Source organism: Hylobates moloch, unplaced genomic scaffold (genome assembly GCF_009828535.3).
Source record: "Hylobates moloch isolate HMO894 unplaced genomic scaffold, HMol_V3 SCAFFOLD_6, whole genome shotgun sequence".
Lineage (NCBI taxonomy): Eukaryota > Metazoa > Chordata > Mammalia > Primates > Hylobatidae > Hylobates > Hylobates moloch.
In genome coordinates, this window is record NW_026652281.1 from 84744992 (window position 1) to 84763526 (window position 18535).

Genomic DNA, 18535 nt, shown 5'->3' on the forward strand with positions numbered 1-18535 from the left:
AGGTGATCTGCCCGCCTCAGCTTCCCGAAGTGCTGGGATTACAGGTGTGAGCCACTGAGCCCCGCCTAATGCTTCAAATGATTTTTTTTTTTTTTTTTTTTTTTTTTTTTTTGCTTTTTAAGAGACAGGGTCTTGCTCTGTCACCCAGGTTAGTGGCCTGATCTTGGCTCACTGCAACCTCCACCTCCCACATTCAAGTGATTCTCCTGCCTCAGCTTCCCAAGTAGCTGGGGGGATTACAGGTGTGCACTACCACACTTAGCTAATTTTTGTATTTTTTTTTTTTTAGTAGAGATGGGGTTTTGCCATGTCAGCCAGGCTGGTCTCAAGCTCCTGACCTCAAGTGATCTGCTCACCTCAGCCTCCCAAAGTGCTGGGATTATAGGTGTGAGACACCGTGCCTGACCTAAACTTTTATAGTAAGATTGCAGTCTATTTACTCACCACTGTTGGAATAATAAAAGATTTTTTGCCCGTATATTTACATCTGCCAGTGAGTTTTATGCTTTGTTTTGCTTTCCTGTTGTTGTTCAGCATTCTTTCAGCTTGAAGGACTCCCCATATCATTTCTTATTTCTTGTCAGACAGGTCTAGTGGTGATAAACTGCCTCAGTTTTTGTTTGTCTGAGAAAGTCTTTATAGCCCCTCTTTTTTTTTTTTTTTTTGGAGTCTCACTCTTGCTGGAGTGTAATGGTGTGATCTCGGGTCACTGCAACCTCCACTTCCCGAGTTCAAGTGATTCTCCTGCCTCAGCCTCCCAAGTAGCTGGGATTACAGGCACCTGCCACCACGCTCAGCTAATTTTTGTATTTTTAATAGAGATGAGGTTTCACCATGTTGGCTAGGCTGGTCTGGAACTCCTGACCTCAGGTGACCCGCCTGCCTCAGCCCCCCAAAGTGCTGGGATTACAGGCATGAGCCACCCTACCTGGCCCAGCCCCTTGTTTTTTAAGGATAGTTTTGATGGGCATAATATTTTTGGTTGGCAGTTTTCTTCCTTGAGTACTTTGAATGTGCTGTTCCACTCCCTTCTGTCCTGCAAGGTTTCTGCTGAAAACTCTGTTAGTCTAATGTGGATTTCCTTGTATGTACCAAGCTGCCTTTCTCTTGCTGCTTCAAAATTTTTTGTCTTTACCTTTTGTTAGTTTGATTATAATACGTCTCTGTGTAGATCTCTTTGGATTCTTCTTATTTGGGATCCTTTAGGTTTCTTGGATCCAGATTTCTCTTTTCTTCACCAGTCTTGGGAAGTGTTCGGCCATCTCTTTCTCTCTCTCTCTTCTCCTAGTACTCCAGTAATGCATAAATTGTTCTACTTAATGGTTTCCAATAAGTCTTTTAAGCTATCTTTACTCTTTTATTCTTTTTTATTTTTGCTTCTCAGATTGTGTAATTGTGATTGACCTCTTTTCTAGTTCACTGATCCTGTCTTCTTGATCTAGTCTGCTGTTGAACTCTATTGAATTTTTCAGTTCAGTTATTCTTCAGCTCTGTGATTTCTGCTTGATAATTTTAAATATTTCCTATCTCTGTTGAAATTTTCAGTTCAAGAATTACTCTCTTAATCTTGGTGGACGTCTTTATGACCTATTTCACATTCCCTGTCAGGTAAATCACATATCTTTATTTCCCTAGGTTCTGTTTCTGGAGATTTATCTTGTTTTATTTATAACATATTTCCCTGTTTCTTCATTTTTCTTGACTTTCTGTGTTGGTTTTTGCACAGTAGGTAGGACAGCCACCTCTTCTAGTCTTGTCACACTGGCCTCATCTGGGAGATGGACCTCACCAACCAGCCCTACCAGATATTCTAATTCTAGATGCCTCTCATATCTTTTTGCTTGTCCAAATTGCTTTGTTCTTCATGGCCCTTTGGATACTAGGGTGTGCCAAGTTCTGTCAGTGCCCCAAGATATGTGAGATAGAAGCCAGTCCCTTGAGATGCAGCTTGAAAAGTCGGAGTGCTAGATTTATGTTCCAATTCCTTCTACCTCAGGGAGAAGCTGGGAGCTAGAGTTTATCTCCCACTCAGTCTGTCCTAAGCCTGGAAGAAGATCTGTGGCAAATGCCTGCACTTTTATGCAGTCTGCACATTCTGAGTTTCAAAGGAATCCACTGGATGTGCACCCATTTAGCAACCAGCTTTTTTTGTCTTCTGTGTTCTGAGGAGACTCCAGAAAACAGAGCCCTGTCAACTCCCAGAGTTAGGTGATTTAGGAATTAGTTCCTCATATGGGAACTGTTAAAATTGGGGCACTTGATGCATATATATACTTTTTCCAGGAAATCTGCAGACCTGGATTTATCACTCAGTTGAGCTGGGGGAGAAGGTGCAGGAAATGCCCATTCTTCCCTAGAGACTTTCAGAGGTTTATTGTTTATCTGTTCTGTTTGCTCCCAGATACAGGCTAGCCAGAAGCCCGACCCTCAGGCAGTAGCTGGAAAAGTATGCAGACAGACCTCTTTCAGAGAGATATTTGGAGCTGGGCCTCTTAGCTTATTCTCTCTGGACTGATCCTGGGTGGGCTATAGCCACTGGAAGTGCCCTTTAACTACAAGCTAGATGAGCTCACAAACAAACCCTTCATTCCTGAGGGAGAAGCTGGGAGTTGGGGGATGCTTCCTGTTTGTAAAGTGCTGTCCCTGTGGTGGGGTTTGTGCACAAAGGTGTCTCAGCTTTTACTACCTGTTTTGATGTGAATATTTTCTCAGTTGCTCAGTGTGTTAGAGCCTTTCAACTAGTTTTTGGCATTCTCTCAGAGGGATTTAATTTGTGTGTAGATGTTTATTTGGTGTGTCTGTGAGAGGAGATAAAGTCAGCATTCTCCTTTTCTGCCATCTTGCTAACGTTTATTGTAATTTTCTTTTTCTTTCTTTTTTTTTTTTTATTTGAGGCAAGGTCTTGCTCTCTCACCCAGATTGGTGTGCAGTGGCATGATCACAGCTCACTGCAGCCTCGATTTCCTGGGCTCAAGCAATTCTCTGGCCTCAGGCTTCCTGAGTAGCTGGGATTACAGGCACACACCACCACACCCAGCAAATTTTTAAAAATTTTTTGTAGAGATGAGGTCTCACCATGTTTCCCAGGCTGGTCTCAAACTCCTGAGCTCAAGTGATCCTACCGCCTTGGCCTCCCAGAGTGTTGGGATTATAGGTGTGAGCCACTGTGCCCAGCTTAATTTTCTTTTCTTGTGATGTCTTTGTCTGTCTATGTCAAGGTAATGCTGGCCTCATAGAATGAGTTAGTATGTGTTGCCTCCTGTTCTGTTTCGTAGAAGTATTTGATATTAAAATTCCTTAGGCCAGGTGCAGTGGCTCATGCCTGTAATCCCAGCACTTTGGGAAGCTGAGGCAGGGGGATCACCTGAGGTCAAGAGTTTGAGACCAGCCTGGCCAACATGGCAAAACCCCATCTCTACTAAAAATACAAAAATTAGTCAGGCATAGTGGTGCGCACTTGTAATCCCAGCTACTTGGGAGGCTGGGGCAGGAAAATCGCTTGAACCCAGGAGGCAGAGGTTGCAGTGAGCCAAGATCATGCCACTGCACTCCAGCGTGGGCAACAGAGCGAGACTCCGTATCAAAAAAAAAAAAAAAAAGAAAGAAAAATTCTTTAAATGTTTTATAGAATTCATCAGTGAAACCATCTGGTTCTGGACTTTCCTTTGTTGAAAGGTTTTTGATTACTGAGTCAATCTCTTGTTATGTGTCTGTTGAGATTTTCTATTTCTTCTTGAGTCATTTAGGTAGTTTGTATGTTTCTAGGAATTTGTCTGTTTCATCTAGGTTATTTAATTTGTTGGCATACAATTGTGCATAGTCTTTTCTTATAATCCCTTGTGTTTCTGTATGGTCAGTAGTAATGTCCTCACTTTCACTTCTGACTTTAGTCATTTGCCTCTTCTTTTTCCTTAGTCTAGCTAAATGTTAATTTTGTTGATCATTTCAAAGAACCAATTTATGGTTTCATTGATTCTCTCTATTGTTTTTCTATTCTCTATTATATTTATCTCCAACTGGTAGTTTTAAGGAACTAAATTCCAGAACCTCAACTTCTATTTCATTATTTACTATGGCATCATATATGTTCTTTTCTACTACCGCTTTCTCTCCAGTCCTTCCCCCACATGGCAAAATAAAGTTGAAACCTTCTCTCATCTGAATCTTACTGTGGAGCATTTTCTGGAGTGCAGAAACCTCCAGGATGCCCCCCAAAATGGCCATTTGAAATATTGTAATGTTTTATGCCATAGTCTTACTATAGGGTTTCCTTTTTGCTTTTATCTGTTGAGGGTAAAGCATTGTCAGTCAGCGTTCAACCAAGGAAAGAGGACCAGTAGGAGATAACCATTAAGAAATTTATTGCGGCTGGGCACGGTGGCTCACGCTTGTAATCCAGCACTTTGGGAGGCCTAGGTGGGTGGATCATGAGGTCAGGAGTTCGAGACCAGCCTGGCCAACACAGTGAAACCCCATCTCTACTAAAAATACAAAAAAATTAGCTGGGCGTGGTGGTGGGCGCCTGTAATCCCAGTTACTCAGGAGGCTGAGACAGGAGAATTGCTTGAACCCAGGAGGCGGAGGTTGCAGTGAGCCGAGATCATGCCACTGCACTCCAGCCTGAACGACACAGTGAGACTCTGTCTCAAAAAAAAAAAAAAAAAGTCTTTCTGAACAAAATATTGAACCTCATTCGATCTAAGACACCATCAGCTGTCAAATACATTTTTGTGTCATGTAACATGTATAAGGAAGCCAATTAACCTTTAACATTTTAATTTTATACTTAAAAATTATTTTAGGCTGGGCATGGTGGCTCATGCCTGTAATCCCAGCACCTTGGGAGGCCAAAGTAGGAGGATTGCTTGTGGCAAGAAGTTTGAAACCAGCCTGGGCCACATAGGGAGACAACCTCTCTACAAAAAAAAAAAAAAAAAAAAAATTAACCAGACAAGATGCATGCCTATAGACCCAGCTACTTAAGAAACTGAGGCAGGAGGATTCAGCCCACAAGTTTGGCATTGCAGTGAGCTGTGATCACGCCACTGCACTCCAGCCTGGGTGACAGAGAAAGACTCTGTCTCTAAAACAAACAAACAAACAAAAATTATTTTAGACTTATTTAGACATAGGATTAATGATGATGAACAGCCGTGGCCAAGTTCACTCATGTGCAGACAATGATAACTATACCACAACTGCTACCTGGCTGATGGTGTCAGATACCATTGATTGTATGATACACGTGAATTTCAGAGATGTTAAAAAGTCGGGGAAGAAAGTGCATCTTGGCCGGACATGGTGGTTCATGCCTATAATCCCAGCCCTTTAGGAACCTGAGGTGGGTGGATCTTCTGAGCTCAGGAGTTCAAGACCAGCCTGGGCAACATGGTGAAACCCTGTCTTTACCTAAGATAAAAAATAAAATTAAAAAAAGGGTCAGGCGCGGTGGCTCACGCCTGTAATCCTAGCACTTTGGGAGGCCAAGGCAGGCGGATCACGAGGTCAGGAGATTGAGACCATCCTGGCTAGCACGGTGAAACCCTGTCTCTACTAAAAATACAAAAAATTAGCCAGGCGTGGTTGCTGGCGCCTGTAGTCCCAGCTACTCAGGAGGCTGAGGCAGGAGAATGGCGTGAACCCGGGAGATGGAGCTTGGAGCTTGCAGTGAGCCGAGATCACACCACTGCACTCCAGCCTGGGCGACAGAATGAGACTCCACCTCCAAAACAACAACAACAACAACAACAAAAATTAAAAAAAGAAAGTGCATCTTAAAGTCAATGAAATATGTTTTGCTTCAGCCAATACCTAGATTATAGAGACTTTATTTTTCTTGGTTCAATTACATGTCTTTGATACATGAATTTCTGTAAAATAATTTCTGTGTTCCAAGACTTCAGATTTTAAAATGTTTCTAGCTTTAAGAGAAAATATTTTGGCCGAGGCAATGATTTGTTGTTGATTCTAATTTCAGGCAATAGCAGAGGCTCTGTGACTGAGTTGTCAAACATACATATTAAGAATTTGGTTTTTTTCATTTTATCAGACAGAAAAGATGATTAAAAGTTTATGACCCTCCTAGAGAGATGTATGCTGTTTGATTCTTAGCTACAATTTCATAACACTTTAAATTTCATCTTAGTGTGGCATAAAGAACAACATTTTGGAGTCGAACAGACCGACTTGGATTTATATTCTGGCTTTGCCACTTACTAGTGATGTGACTCGGTATGTCACTTCACCTTCCTAGATCTCAGTTTGCTCCTCTGTAAACTCCTCATAGATTAGACAATGTATATAAAGTATAAAGTGTTTACCAGAGCAGTTGTTTAGTAAACTGCTGTATCGATGAAAATGATGGTCTATTGGAGTGCTAGGAATACACGATTGGTAGAGCTGGATGTCACGCCAGGCAGTGGGGTTGCTGGAACCTTACCTGGAGTCAGTCTGGAGAGGAAGGATAGTTTTTTTAATAGGTCATTCCTCAGGAAATGAAGTGACTACCATTAGTCAAAAAGAATTAGTGCTACAAATTGCAGCTAGAGAGGAGGAATAAATTCTATGTTCCATAGCACCGTAGGATGACTATAGTTAATAATACATAGTTTCTTTTTTTTTTTTGAGACAGGGTCTTACTGTATTGGCCAGGCTGGAGTGCAGTGGAGCGATCCTGGCTCACTGCAGCCTAAAACTCTTGGGCTCAGGCAATCCTCCCACCTTAGCCTCCCGAGTAGCTGGGACTACAGGTGGGTGCCACCATGACTGGCTAAATTTTTTAAAAGTAGTTTGTAGAGACAGAGTCTCATAATATTGCCCAGGCTAATATATAGTTTCAAATAGTTAGAAAGAGGATATTGAATGTCCCCAACACAAAGAAATGATAACTGGTTGAAATGATGGATATGCTAGTTACCCTGATTTGATCACTCTACACTGTATTATCAGAATATCACTATGTATCTCTTAAATATGTACAATTATGTCAAATTTTTAAAAAGTGACCCTGACTCAGATAGATAGATAGATGATAGATAGAATTAGTGCTAATAAACACCATATTGGCCTTTTCTGGGGTTTTGTTTTTGTGTGTGTTTTTTTTTTTTTTTTTTTTTTTGAGATGGACACTCACTCTTTTGCCCAGGTTGGAGTGCAGTAGCACAATCTCACTCAGCTCACTGCAACCCTTGCCTCCTGGGTTCAAGTGATTCTTCTGCCTCGGCCATCTGAGTAGCTGGGACTACAAGTGTGTACCTCCATGCCTGGTTAATTTTTGTATTTTTAGTAGAGACAGGTTTTCACCGTGTTGGTCAGGATAGTCTCAAACCCCTTGACCTCAGATGATCCACCCATCTTGGCCTCCCAGAGTGCTGGGATTACAGGCTTGAGCCACTGCGGCTGGCCAATATTGTTGAATGATAACATATTATCTGGGAGCAGAAGGAAAGGTTGGGAGTGCAAAAAGAAAGGTTTTGATAATTTGAGAGACATTTTCAAATAGGAATTGATTCCTAAAGCTTACGAATGGAAGAGGTCATTTACTCTTCATTCATGAAGTACGTATTGAGCACCTGCTAAATGTCAGGTGTTCTGCTAGGCCCTGGGAACTCAGTGGTGAGGATGCAGACAAGGTCCCTGTCATTGTGGAGCTTACATTAGGGTAGGGGTAAGGATATGCAATAAAAAAGGAAACCACTTTAAAAACAAGATAATGATATGATGATTCTTAGGGTTTACTGGTAAGGGAAGGTCTCTCTGGGAAGATGACATTTAACTGAGGCCTCATGACAGAGTGATGTTTTCTTGTGCTTGAGATTCATTGAGCTTCTTCTTTTTATCTGTGGATTTATAGTTGTGCTGTCTCTCTCTCTGTCTCTCTCTCCTTTCTTTCTTCTTTCATTTTATTTTCTTTGTTTTTGTAGGGTCTCGCTCTGTTGTCCAGACTGGAGTGCAGTGGTGCGATCTTGGCTCACTGCATGCTGCCTCCTGGGGTCAAGCGATTCTCCTGCTTCAGGCTCCCAAGTAGCTGGGACTACAAGTTCATGCCGCCATGCCTAGCCAATTTTTTAAATTTTTTGTAGAGATGAGGTTTCACTATGTTGCTCAGGCTTGTCTTGAACTCCTGGGCTCAAGTGATCCTCCAGCCTCAGCCTCCCAGAGTGGTAGGATTACAGATGTGAGCCAACGCACCTGGCTGGGTTTATGGTTTTCATCAAATTTGGAAATGACGTGGCCATTATTTTCTCCCCTCTCCTTTGGAAATTCCAATTACACATGTATTAGGCCACTTAAAGTCCCACAGCTCACTGCTCTTTTTTTCCTCTCTTTTTTGGATAGTTTCTATTGTTATGACTGTGTCTTAATCTTCACTAATCTTTGTCCTTTGTAGTGTTTAACCTGCCTTTAGTCCCATCCAGTGTATTTTTCATCTAAAATGTTTTAGGTTTCATCTCTAGAATTTCAACTTCGGACTTTAACAAATGTTTTCCAGGCGGGCCCAGTGGGCAGCTCACACCTGTAATCCAGCACTTTGGGAGGCGGAGGTGGGCAGATCACCTGAGGGCAGGAGTTTGAGAACAGCCTGGTCAACATCTACTAAAGCATGGTCGGAATCTTTGGGGTGTCAGTTTTCTTCCCAGAAACCTCTGCAGGCCATGGCACCTTTGCCTGAGTTCTTGTCCTGTGTCCAGGAAGAGCAGACAAGTGAAGGGTGACCAATTGTCTGAGTTCTTGTCCTGCGTTCAGCAAAGTGAAGGGTGAACATGAAGATGAGCTTTATCAAGTATTGCAACAACTCAGCAAATGAAAATGAGCTTTATTAAGTGTTACAATAGCTCCGAGGAGACTTGCAGGGGGTAGCTCCTCTCTATAGGCAGGCCATCCACCAAGTGTTCAGTTCTCAGCAGAGAGGAGGCCCTGGAGAGTGGACAGGGTAGCTCCTCTGTGCAACTGGTTGTCCCAGATGTCTGCAGTTCTCAGTGGAGAGGAGGCCCTGGAGAGGGTGCCTCTTCTCTGCGGTCAGGTAGCCGCTGCAGCTGTCAGCAGAGAGGGTAGCTCCTCTCTGCAGGTGGTGGTCCCATCCTCTCCAGCTCTCAGCAGACAGGGTACTCCTCTCTGTAGCTGGTCATCTGTTGTTTCTCTGCCCCCTTCTCTCTGGCTGTCTTCTTCCCTGCTCTGGCTGAGCCCAGGGCTTTTATGGACCTCAGAGGGGAGGAAGTGTGTGCCCATTGGTCCATGGGCGTCATGGGCTGCCATAGGCCAGAAGGAAAAGGCAGCACAAGTCCCCACTCCAGTCCATTGGACTGGCAGCCCAGTCCCCAGCCTTCTGGCCCTCCCTGGTCTGAAGGTGGGGACTTCCTGGGGACCTGCCTCTTCTGCCCAGGACTCTGTCTGTCTCCTGCTGCCATTCATGGCCCTGGGGTTGGGCCCCAACCCCGCTCTGAGATGAGAGCAGGCACCAGGAGCCAAGAGAGGCCAGGCAGTGGGAGCAGACACCTCTGAGCTAGTGGAGATGGGGGGAGGGTCCTTCCTGGGGCCTTGGAGGGTGCAGGCTGCAGAGATGTCCAGTCCTGCACCTGGGAGGGCAGCTGCAGCTGTACCCTGGAGCTCCCATCCCGTCAACTCGGAAGGCTCATGCTTATCACCCGGCTCCTGCCTGCTCTGTAGATTGGGAGGCCCAGGTCTGCAGCCACAGGTCCACTGCACCTGGGAGGGTAGATCTTGCCTGTTCCTGCGCTCCCCCAACACCCCGCTCCCACAAGAGCACAGGTAGGCTCGGATCCACAGCTGTAGTTTGGGAGGGCAGGACGTCTGGGTCTGCAGCTGGGGTTTGGGCGGCTACAGTTGCACCCGGGGAGCTCCTGGCTCCAACTTAGCAGGGGCGGGGCTCCCTCAGGCACCATGGAGTGCGTAGCCCTGGCTGCAGCCTGAGTGATTACAGCAGCCACTACCTTTAGCAGTGCAGGCATGTAGTCCCAGCCACTCGGGAGACTGAGGCAGGAAAATTGCTTGAACCGGGGAGGTGGAGGTTGCAGTGAGCCAAGTTTGCGCCACCACACTCCAGACTGGGCGACAGAGTGAGACTGTGTCTCAAAAAAATAAAAATAAATAAAAAATTTAAAAGTAAAAATGTGTTCCATGTCTCTGCTTAACATCTACTTTTTCGCTAGTTATCTGGATGCTGGGGCCATCAGAGGGTTCACCTCATTTTCTCGTCACTTCTCATTTCTCACTGTCCGCATCACCCATGTCCAGTGTCTTGAGCACTGATCTTTCCTATATCCTGTCCAGATCCTTAGTTGTTACCTTAGGAGGGTAAATCCAGTCCTGCTTTATCTTGGCTGAATGTAGGAGTACACCACCTTTATTATTTAGCTCATATTCATATTTACTGTAAGGTTTTAAAATGTGCAAATAGGCTACATATTGATTTTAACCAGTTGCTGTTAATAAAAAAGCACTTCAGATTCTAACTAATTTTCCTGCTGCATGGTAAAGCCCATGCCTTCGCTTTGATCTCCGTTCATTCACTGTGTATTTATTAACAACATAACTCTCAAAAAGCTCTGACTTTGCTTTGCCTTTCCTTTCCTTCCTTTTCCCTTTCCTTCTTTTCTTTTTCTTTTCTTTTTTTTTTTTTTTGACAGTCTTGCTTCATCACCCAGGCTGGAACGCAGTGGCCCGATCCCGGCTCACTGCAATTTCCACCTCCTGGATTCAAGTGATTCTCGTGCCTCAGTCTCCTGAGTAGCTGGGAGTGCAGGTGTGCGCAAACACATCCGGCTAATTTTTGTATTTTTAGTAGAGATGTGGTTTCACCATGTTGGCCAGGCTGGTCTCAAACTCCTGGCCTCTAGTGATCCACCCACCTCATCCTCCCAAAGTGTTGGGATTACAGGCGTGAGCCACTGCACCTGGCCTCTTTCTTTTTTGTCAATTAAAAAAGTCACTTCTGGCCAGGCACGGTGGCTCACGCCACCTGTAATCCCAGCACTTTGGGAGGCCGAGGTGGGCGGATCACTTGAGGTTAGGAGCTGGAGACTTGGCCAACACAGGGAAACCCTGTCTCTACTAAAAATACAAAAAATTAGCTGGGCGTGGTGGTGGGCACCTGTAATCCCAGCTACTCAGGAGGCTGAGGCATGAGAATCGCTTGAACCCAGGAGGTGGAAGTTGCTATGACCCGAGATCGGGCCACTGCATTCCAGCCTAGGTGACAGAATGAGACTCTGTCTCCAAAAAAAAAAAAAAAAAAAAGTCACTTCTGACCTTACCAGTAAGAGAAATCTGCTTCAGATCCTTTTATTATTTATTATCTATTATGGTATCACATTCCTAGGCTGAGCTGTTTCCCAGATGTACTTATCAAACATTTTTATGCATTATATATGGCCCAAGAACTTTAGAATGTGTGTTGAAGTGGAGTTACGTTTTTTTTAGTTGTGGTAAAATCTATATAACAACATTTACCATTTTTTCTTTTCCTTTTTTTTTTCCCAAGACAGGGTCTTGCTCCGTCACCCAGGCTGGAGTGCAGTGGCACGATCATAGCTCACTGCAGCCTCAACTTCCTGGGCTCAGGCAGTTCTCCCTCCTCAACCTCCCAAGTAGCTGGGACAACAGGCACTTGCCACCCCACCTGGCTAATTTTTGTGTTTTTTGTAGAGACAGGGCTTTTCTATATTGTCCAGGCTGGTCTTGGACTCCTGGGCTCAAGCCATCTGCCCGCCTCGGCCTCCCAAAGTGCTGCGATTAAAAGCATGAACCACCGTATCTGGCTTTAATCATTTTTAACTGTCCATTTCAGTGACATTAAGGGCATTCACAATGCTGTGTATCAGTTACTACTATCTAATTCTCAAACTTTTTCATCATCCCATACTAAAACTCCGTACCCCTTACACAGTAACTCCTCATTTCCTCCTTCCCCAGCCCCTGGCAACCTCTATTCTACTGTTCGTCTCTATGAATTTGCCTATTCTAGGTACCTCATATAAGTGGGATCATAACATTTGCCTTTCAGTATCTGGCTTGTTTCACTTAGCATAATGGTTTCAAGCTTCATCCATGTTGTATCAGGTGTCAGAATTTCATTCCTTCTGAATGAGTAATAATAAGGCTGAATAATTTTCTGTCGTATATATATTCCACATTTTGTTTACCCATTCATCTGTTGAACATTTGGGTTGTTTCCACCTTTGAGCTACTGTGAATAATACTGCTGTGACCATAGGTGTATCAGTATTTGTTTGAGTTCCTGTTTTCCATTCTTTCGGTTATGTACCTAGGAGTGGAACTGCTGGATCATGTGGTAATCCCATGTTTCACTTTTTGAGAAATCACCAAACTGTTTTTCATAGTGGTTGCATCATTTTTGCATTCCCATCAGCGATGCACAGTGTCCCACTTTCTCCACCTCCTCACCAATACTTGTTATTTTCTATTTTTGTGAGTAATAGCCATCCTAATGGGTGTGAAGTGGTATTTCATTGTGGTTTTAACTTACATTTCCCTAATGACTAGTGATACTGAGCAGCTTGTCATGTGCTTATTGGCTATTTCTGTGTCCTTTTTATAGAAATGCCTATTTAAATCACTTGACCATTTTTGAGAACAACCATTGAATGGGGTTGTTTCAGTGGGGGTTGTGGTTTTTTTGTTTTTTTTTTGAGACAGGGTCTTGCTCTGTTGCCTAGGCTGGAGTGCAATGGTACGATCTCGGCTCACCACAACCTCCGCCTGCCAGATTCCAGTGATTCTTCTGCCTCAGCCTCTCAATTAGCTGGGACTACAGGTGCACACCACCATGCCCAGTTAGTTTTTTGTATTTTCAGTAGAGATGGGGTTTCACCGTGTTAGCCAGTCTGGTCTCAAACTCCTGACCTCAAGTGATCCACCTGCCTTGAACGCCCAAAGTGCTGGGATTACAGGCGTGAGCCACCGCACTTGGCCTTGGAGGGGTTATGTCTTAATGCCCAAATCTATCTGCTCTCCAAGTGATCTTTGGAGTTTTGGTATTCTTTCTGATGTTTTGTATCTAACATATCTAGAAATTACTCCATAGAAAATTGCTTCATGTTTCCACGATAATTGCCCGTATGTGACAGATTTTTCTTTGTGATAGATGAAGCAGATGGTGATTTCAAGTTGCTTCCCATGTATCTGAGCTGTTTCCAGAATCTGCCCTTTCTGTTTCTATGCAGCTATAGAGTGGCTGACCAGGAGGCGGGAGTGGCGGCCCACGCCTATAATCCCAGAACTTTGGGAGGCTGAGACGAGTGGATCACTTGAAGTCAGGAATTCAACTGACCAGCCTGGCCAACATGGTAAAACCCTGTCTCTACTAGAAATACAAAAATTAGCCAGGTTTGTAGTGGCACATGCCTGTAATCCTAGATATGTGGGAGGCTGAAGCAGGAGAATTTCTTGAACCTGGGAGGCAGAGATTGCAGTGAGCCGAGAGTGCACCACTGCACTCCAGCTTGAGTGACAGAGCAAGACTCCATCTCCAAAAAAAAAAAAAAAAAGCTGGGCACAGTGGCTCACGCCTATAATCCCAGCACTTTGGGAGGCCGAGGCGGGCGGATCATGAGGTCAGGAGATCAAGACCATCCTGGCTAACACAGTGAAACCCCATCTCTACTAAAAATACAAAAAGAAAATTAGCCAGGCGTGGTAGCGGGCACCTGTAGTCCCAGCTACTCGGGAGGCTGAGGTGGGAGAATGCGTGAACCCAGGAGGCGGAGCTTGCAGTGAGCAGAGATCATGTCACAGCACTCCAGCCTGGGAGACAGAGCGAGGCTCCGTCTCAAAAAAAAACAAAACAAAACAGTGGCTGACCAGGGATGTGATCTGGGAATGAGACTCCCAAGGCTCCCGTGATAGACCTGTTAAGCTTCACTTTTCTTTTGCTTGGAAAATTTTATCTCTTTAGTAAAATAAGAATACAACAAAACAAACCGCTCACTTATTGGCCTCTGGTTGCTGTCATTTCACGTCACCAGCAACAGCAATGGCTCTGCCAGAAGCTTGCCAGGTGCCCCATTTCGGTTGGGAGCCACATGCCCTTGCCGTTAGGGATACGGATAAATGTCACCCCTGCTCTTCATCAGGAAACTCGGGGTCCAAAGTTTTAAGTGGGATTTTGAGGTTGTAAGAATATAAAACACCTAAAAAAAAAGTAGAACTCATGTTTGTTACTAGTTAAAAGAATCATTTGAAGCTGGGCGTGATGGCTCACACCTGTAATCTCAGCACTTTGGGAGGCCAAGGCGGGCAGATCACTTGAGGTCAGGAGTTCGAGACCAGCCTGGCCAACATGACAAAACCGTGTCTCTACTGAAAATACCAAACACTAGCCAGACATGGTAGCATGCGCCTGTAATCCCAGCTAGTGGGGAGGCTGAGGCTGAGGCAGTGAACTCGGGAGGCAGAAATTGCAGTGAGCCAAGATTGTGCCACTGCACTCCAGCCTGGGCGACAGAGCCAGACTCTGTCTCAAAAAAAACCAAAAAACCACTTGAACACATGTGAGTAGTTATGAATTCTTTTATGGTGTGCCAACATTTGAGTGTGGTTACAAGAAACAATAGTAAAAACAGTAGAAAAGAGTGACCACTTCTGGAGTAGTCACTGCTCTGGACACGGTACCAAATACTTTACATGTATGATTGTGTTCGATCACTACAAATCAGGAAAACAAAGCTCAAAGAGCTAAGAAAGTTGCTCCAGGTCACGTACTTCATACGTGACAGAGCCTGGATACAAACTTAGGTCAGTGTGACTCCTGTTTTGGAGCAGAAGTACTGACAGCTTGTTGGGTGGAGGAGAAACAGGAAAACACATTTCAAATAGCTTAGTATTATTGCAACTGACTACGAAAGCAACATAGGTATTATTTAGAAAATAGAGGATTTCAGTGGATATAAAGACCTTTTTGTCCTTAAGCTGCGCTGGTAATGTTACTTCCAAGCGCAGAAGGCTAAGTGCTCATCGTAACCTTTCTGGTTGATGCAGGTGTTATCACTACATATGTTGTAGGTTTTCTTTTCAGATTCAAATTTTGGGGGATTTTGGGGTCTATTTTTATTTTTATTTTTTTTTAAGACAGAGTCTCACTCTGTCACCCAGCCTGGAGTGCAGTGGTATGATCACAGCCCGCTGCAGCCTCAGACTCCTGAGCTCAAGCGATCCTCCCACATTGGCTTCCCAAAATGCTGAGATTACAGGCATGAGCCACTGCACCTGGCCCAGATTTCAAATGGTGGATTCAAGTATTTTGTTTATATTTTGTTTTGGATTTTGAGATAGGGTCTCAGTCTGTTGCCCAGGCTGACTGCAGTGGTGTGATCATGGCTTACCGCAGTCTGAAACTCCTGAGCTTAAGCAGTCCTCCCACATCAGCCTCCTAAATAGCTAGGACTACAGGTGCGCCACCACACCCGGCTAATTTTTGTATTTTTGTAGAGACAGGGGTCTCGTTGTGTTGCCCAGGCTGATATTGAACTCCTGGACTCAAGCAATCCATCCGCCCCAGCCTCCCAAAGTGCTGGGATTACAGGCATGAGCCACCACGCCTGCCCTTGTTCATATTTTGATTGGCTTTTATTTCAATTACTGTGTTCTCTCTTCGTTGGTGTCACCACTTCTTCCTGAACAAAATATTATTTCAAAAGTCTCCTTCCCTAAGAATTCTTACCATGTTCTCATCTTTCTACCTCTAACCTTAATGACTTCCCTAAACCTGTCTTTAATGGATTCTGCTTCTTCATTTGAGGTTTGAAAGTCTCCAGGTCTCTAGTTAATCTGCCACTTTTTTTTTTTTGAGACAGGGTCTTCCTCTGTCGTCCAGGCTGGAGTGCAGTGGTGCAATCATGGCTCACTGCAGCCTTGGGCTCTGGGGCTCAAGCGATCCTCTCGCCTCAGCCCCCCAGGTAGCTGGGACCACAGGCAGATGCCACCATGCCCAGCTAATTTTTGTATTTTTTGTAAAGGTGGGGGGTTTGCCATGTTGCCCAAGCTGGTCTTGAACTCCTGAGCTCAAGTAATCCACCCACCTCAGCCTCCCAAAGTTCTGGGATTACAGGCAGAGTAATCCACCACGCCCTGCTTAGTTAATCTACTTCTATCTACATCACAGCCCTACTCTTACCCCACAACCCCCATTGTTGACAAAGATACTTTGTTTCTTATCTGAGCCTTTTGTCTTGTACATCCTCATTTGTGTTTTTTTTTTTACCGTGTCCTTTCTGATTTATGGGCGTTGATGGCCTCTCTAGGCTGAAACCTAAAGACTGTCTCTAGAATCTGTGTCTTACCAGACCAGTTTTTAACTTCCTAGGATGGAAAATCCAGTTGTTTCAAATCGATAGAAATCTACCATCAATGTAGACTGGGTTTAGCCGGGCACTCATGCAAGACAATGCCTGCTCTATGCTGTAGACCAAGGGATTGCAAAAGTTGTGATGTTCTTGTCCAAACATGGAGAAACATGAGCTGGGGACTTGGGTGTGATTGTAAGCAATTGAACAACCACACCCAAAGAGGGTGAACTGATGTCACCCTGGAGACAAGTCATCAGTGATGAGCTGAAGGGCTCTGCTCACTCTGCTCTGATTTTAGTATTTCTTTTAATGACTCATGAGTTATCCCTAGACAGCAAGCGTCCACACACACAGGCTATGGCCCTGGCTTCCTTGGTGCGAGCAGGCCACATTAAGAAAGTCGTGCACATTTGTCATTTTTTTGACCACCCTCTGTCAATTCCCCTTCCTCAAAATACCATCCCGCAGTCTTTGTGGGATAGCAAATCCAGGAGCTAAGCCCCCACAGTGGCCGCCAAACAGGTTCCCATCAGATGCCCTGGGAGTGAAAGATGCAAAGGTGGGGAAATGGCTGGAGCGCAGTCTTTGATTGCAGTGAATGGCAGACTGCAGTTCACCCCAGTCTTTATTCTCTTTTCCTGGGACTCCATTAGTGAATTGTGGAGTTTTGAATTGTCCTTTTGTTTCTCATCTGTTCTTTCACAGTTTATTTTTTCCCCTAGGTTCTGGGAAATTTCCTCTTTTATGATTCCTTGAACATTTTATTTCAGCTATCATTTTTTTTTTTTTTCTAAGACGAAGTCTCACTCTGTCACCCAGGCCAGAGTGCAGAGGTGTGATCTTGGCTCACTGCAACCTCTGTCTCCTATCTCAGCCTCCCAGGTAGCTGGGATTACAGGTGCCCGCCACCACACCCAGTTAATTTTTTTTTTTTTTAGTAGAAACGGGGTTTCACCATATTGGTCAGGCTGGTATCGAATTCCTGACCTCAAGTGATCCACCTGCCTAGGCCTCCCAAAGTGCTAGGATTACAGGTGTCAGTCACTGTGCCCGGCCAGCTATCATATTTTTAATCTATCTAATTGCTTCCTCTTGTTTTCTGATTATTCTTTTTTCAGATCAACATGTTCTGGTTTTATAAACTTTTTCTTAAACCTCTTCTAGTCGGCTGGGCACAGTGGCTCACGTCTGTAGTCCTTGCACTTTGCAAAGCTGGCTTGAGCCTGGGAGGTTGGAGCTGCAGTGAGCTATGACTGCACCACTGCACTCCAGTCTGGGTGAGAGAGCGAGACCTTGTCTCAAAACAAACAAACAAAAAACAAAAGACCTCTTTGAGCCAAGTTGTATTCTATTCCCTGATGATCTTTCTTTCCACCAGAGTTCATTTTTCACCTATATATCTTGCTCTTTCTTTTTCAGGCTGCTGGTCCTGGGAATGTCTTGGTGATCTTTGGTTGTCGGGTCATATCTTAAAAAGAAAGTCTATGTGACTCGGTGGCTTCTCCCCAGTGAGAATTCTGACTGGGTGCTCTGGGTGTGGGGTTGAGGAAGATGAGGTCACTTGATTGCCCAGAATGAGGACTTTAGTGTACCAAGGTGATAAATAAAAGCCTTTGATTCTCCAATATGGATTGCTTAATTTTTCTTTTTCTTTCTCTCTTTTTTTTTTTTTTTTTGAGACGGAGTCTTGCTCTGTTGCCCAGGCTGGAGTGCAGTGGCGAGATCTCGGCTCACTGCAACCTCCACCTCCAGGTTCACGCCATTCTCCTGCCTCAGCCTCCCAAGTAGCTGGGACTACAGGCGCCCACCACCAAGCCCAGGTAATTTTTTTTGTATTTTTAGTAGAGACGGGGTTTCACCGTGTTAGCCAGGGTGGTCTCCATCTCCTGACCTCGTGATCCGCCCGTCTCGGCCTCCCAAAGTGCTGGGATTACAGGCGTGAGCCACCGCCTGGACCAATGCTTAATTTCTTTGAAGAGCTGTCAAGGGCTTGTTTGTTTACTTTTGCCTGAGGGTAGATGCCAGCTGCTTGGACTTGTAGGGCATGTGTCTGAGGGCCTGGGGATGGGGGAAGGTGGGGGAGGAGAGAGAGAAGCAGGTGGGTACAGTTGATCCACCCCAGAGCTTTCACAGGCCTCCTGGCAGCACTTCCCTGCCGCCTGCTGTTTGTCTGTTAACCCTCTCCCATCTGACCTCAGCTTCCAGGGTGTAGG

General features: G+C 44.8%; 1 protein-coding gene across 1 annotated transcript in view; it reads left to right on the top strand.

Moving 5' to 3' along the window:
• LOC116471225 (UPF0547 protein C16orf87) overlaps positions 1 to 18535 on the top strand; it is a 130022-nt gene that overhangs the window by 45179 nt on the left and 66308 nt on the right. Inside the window, exon 4 of the mRNA XM_058440955.1 lies at positions 13203 to 13325. Within this exon, the coding sequence (XP_058296938.1) occupies positions 13203 to 13325 (123 nt within the window). The remainder of the gene's footprint in view (positions 1 to 13202; positions 13326 to 18535) is intronic.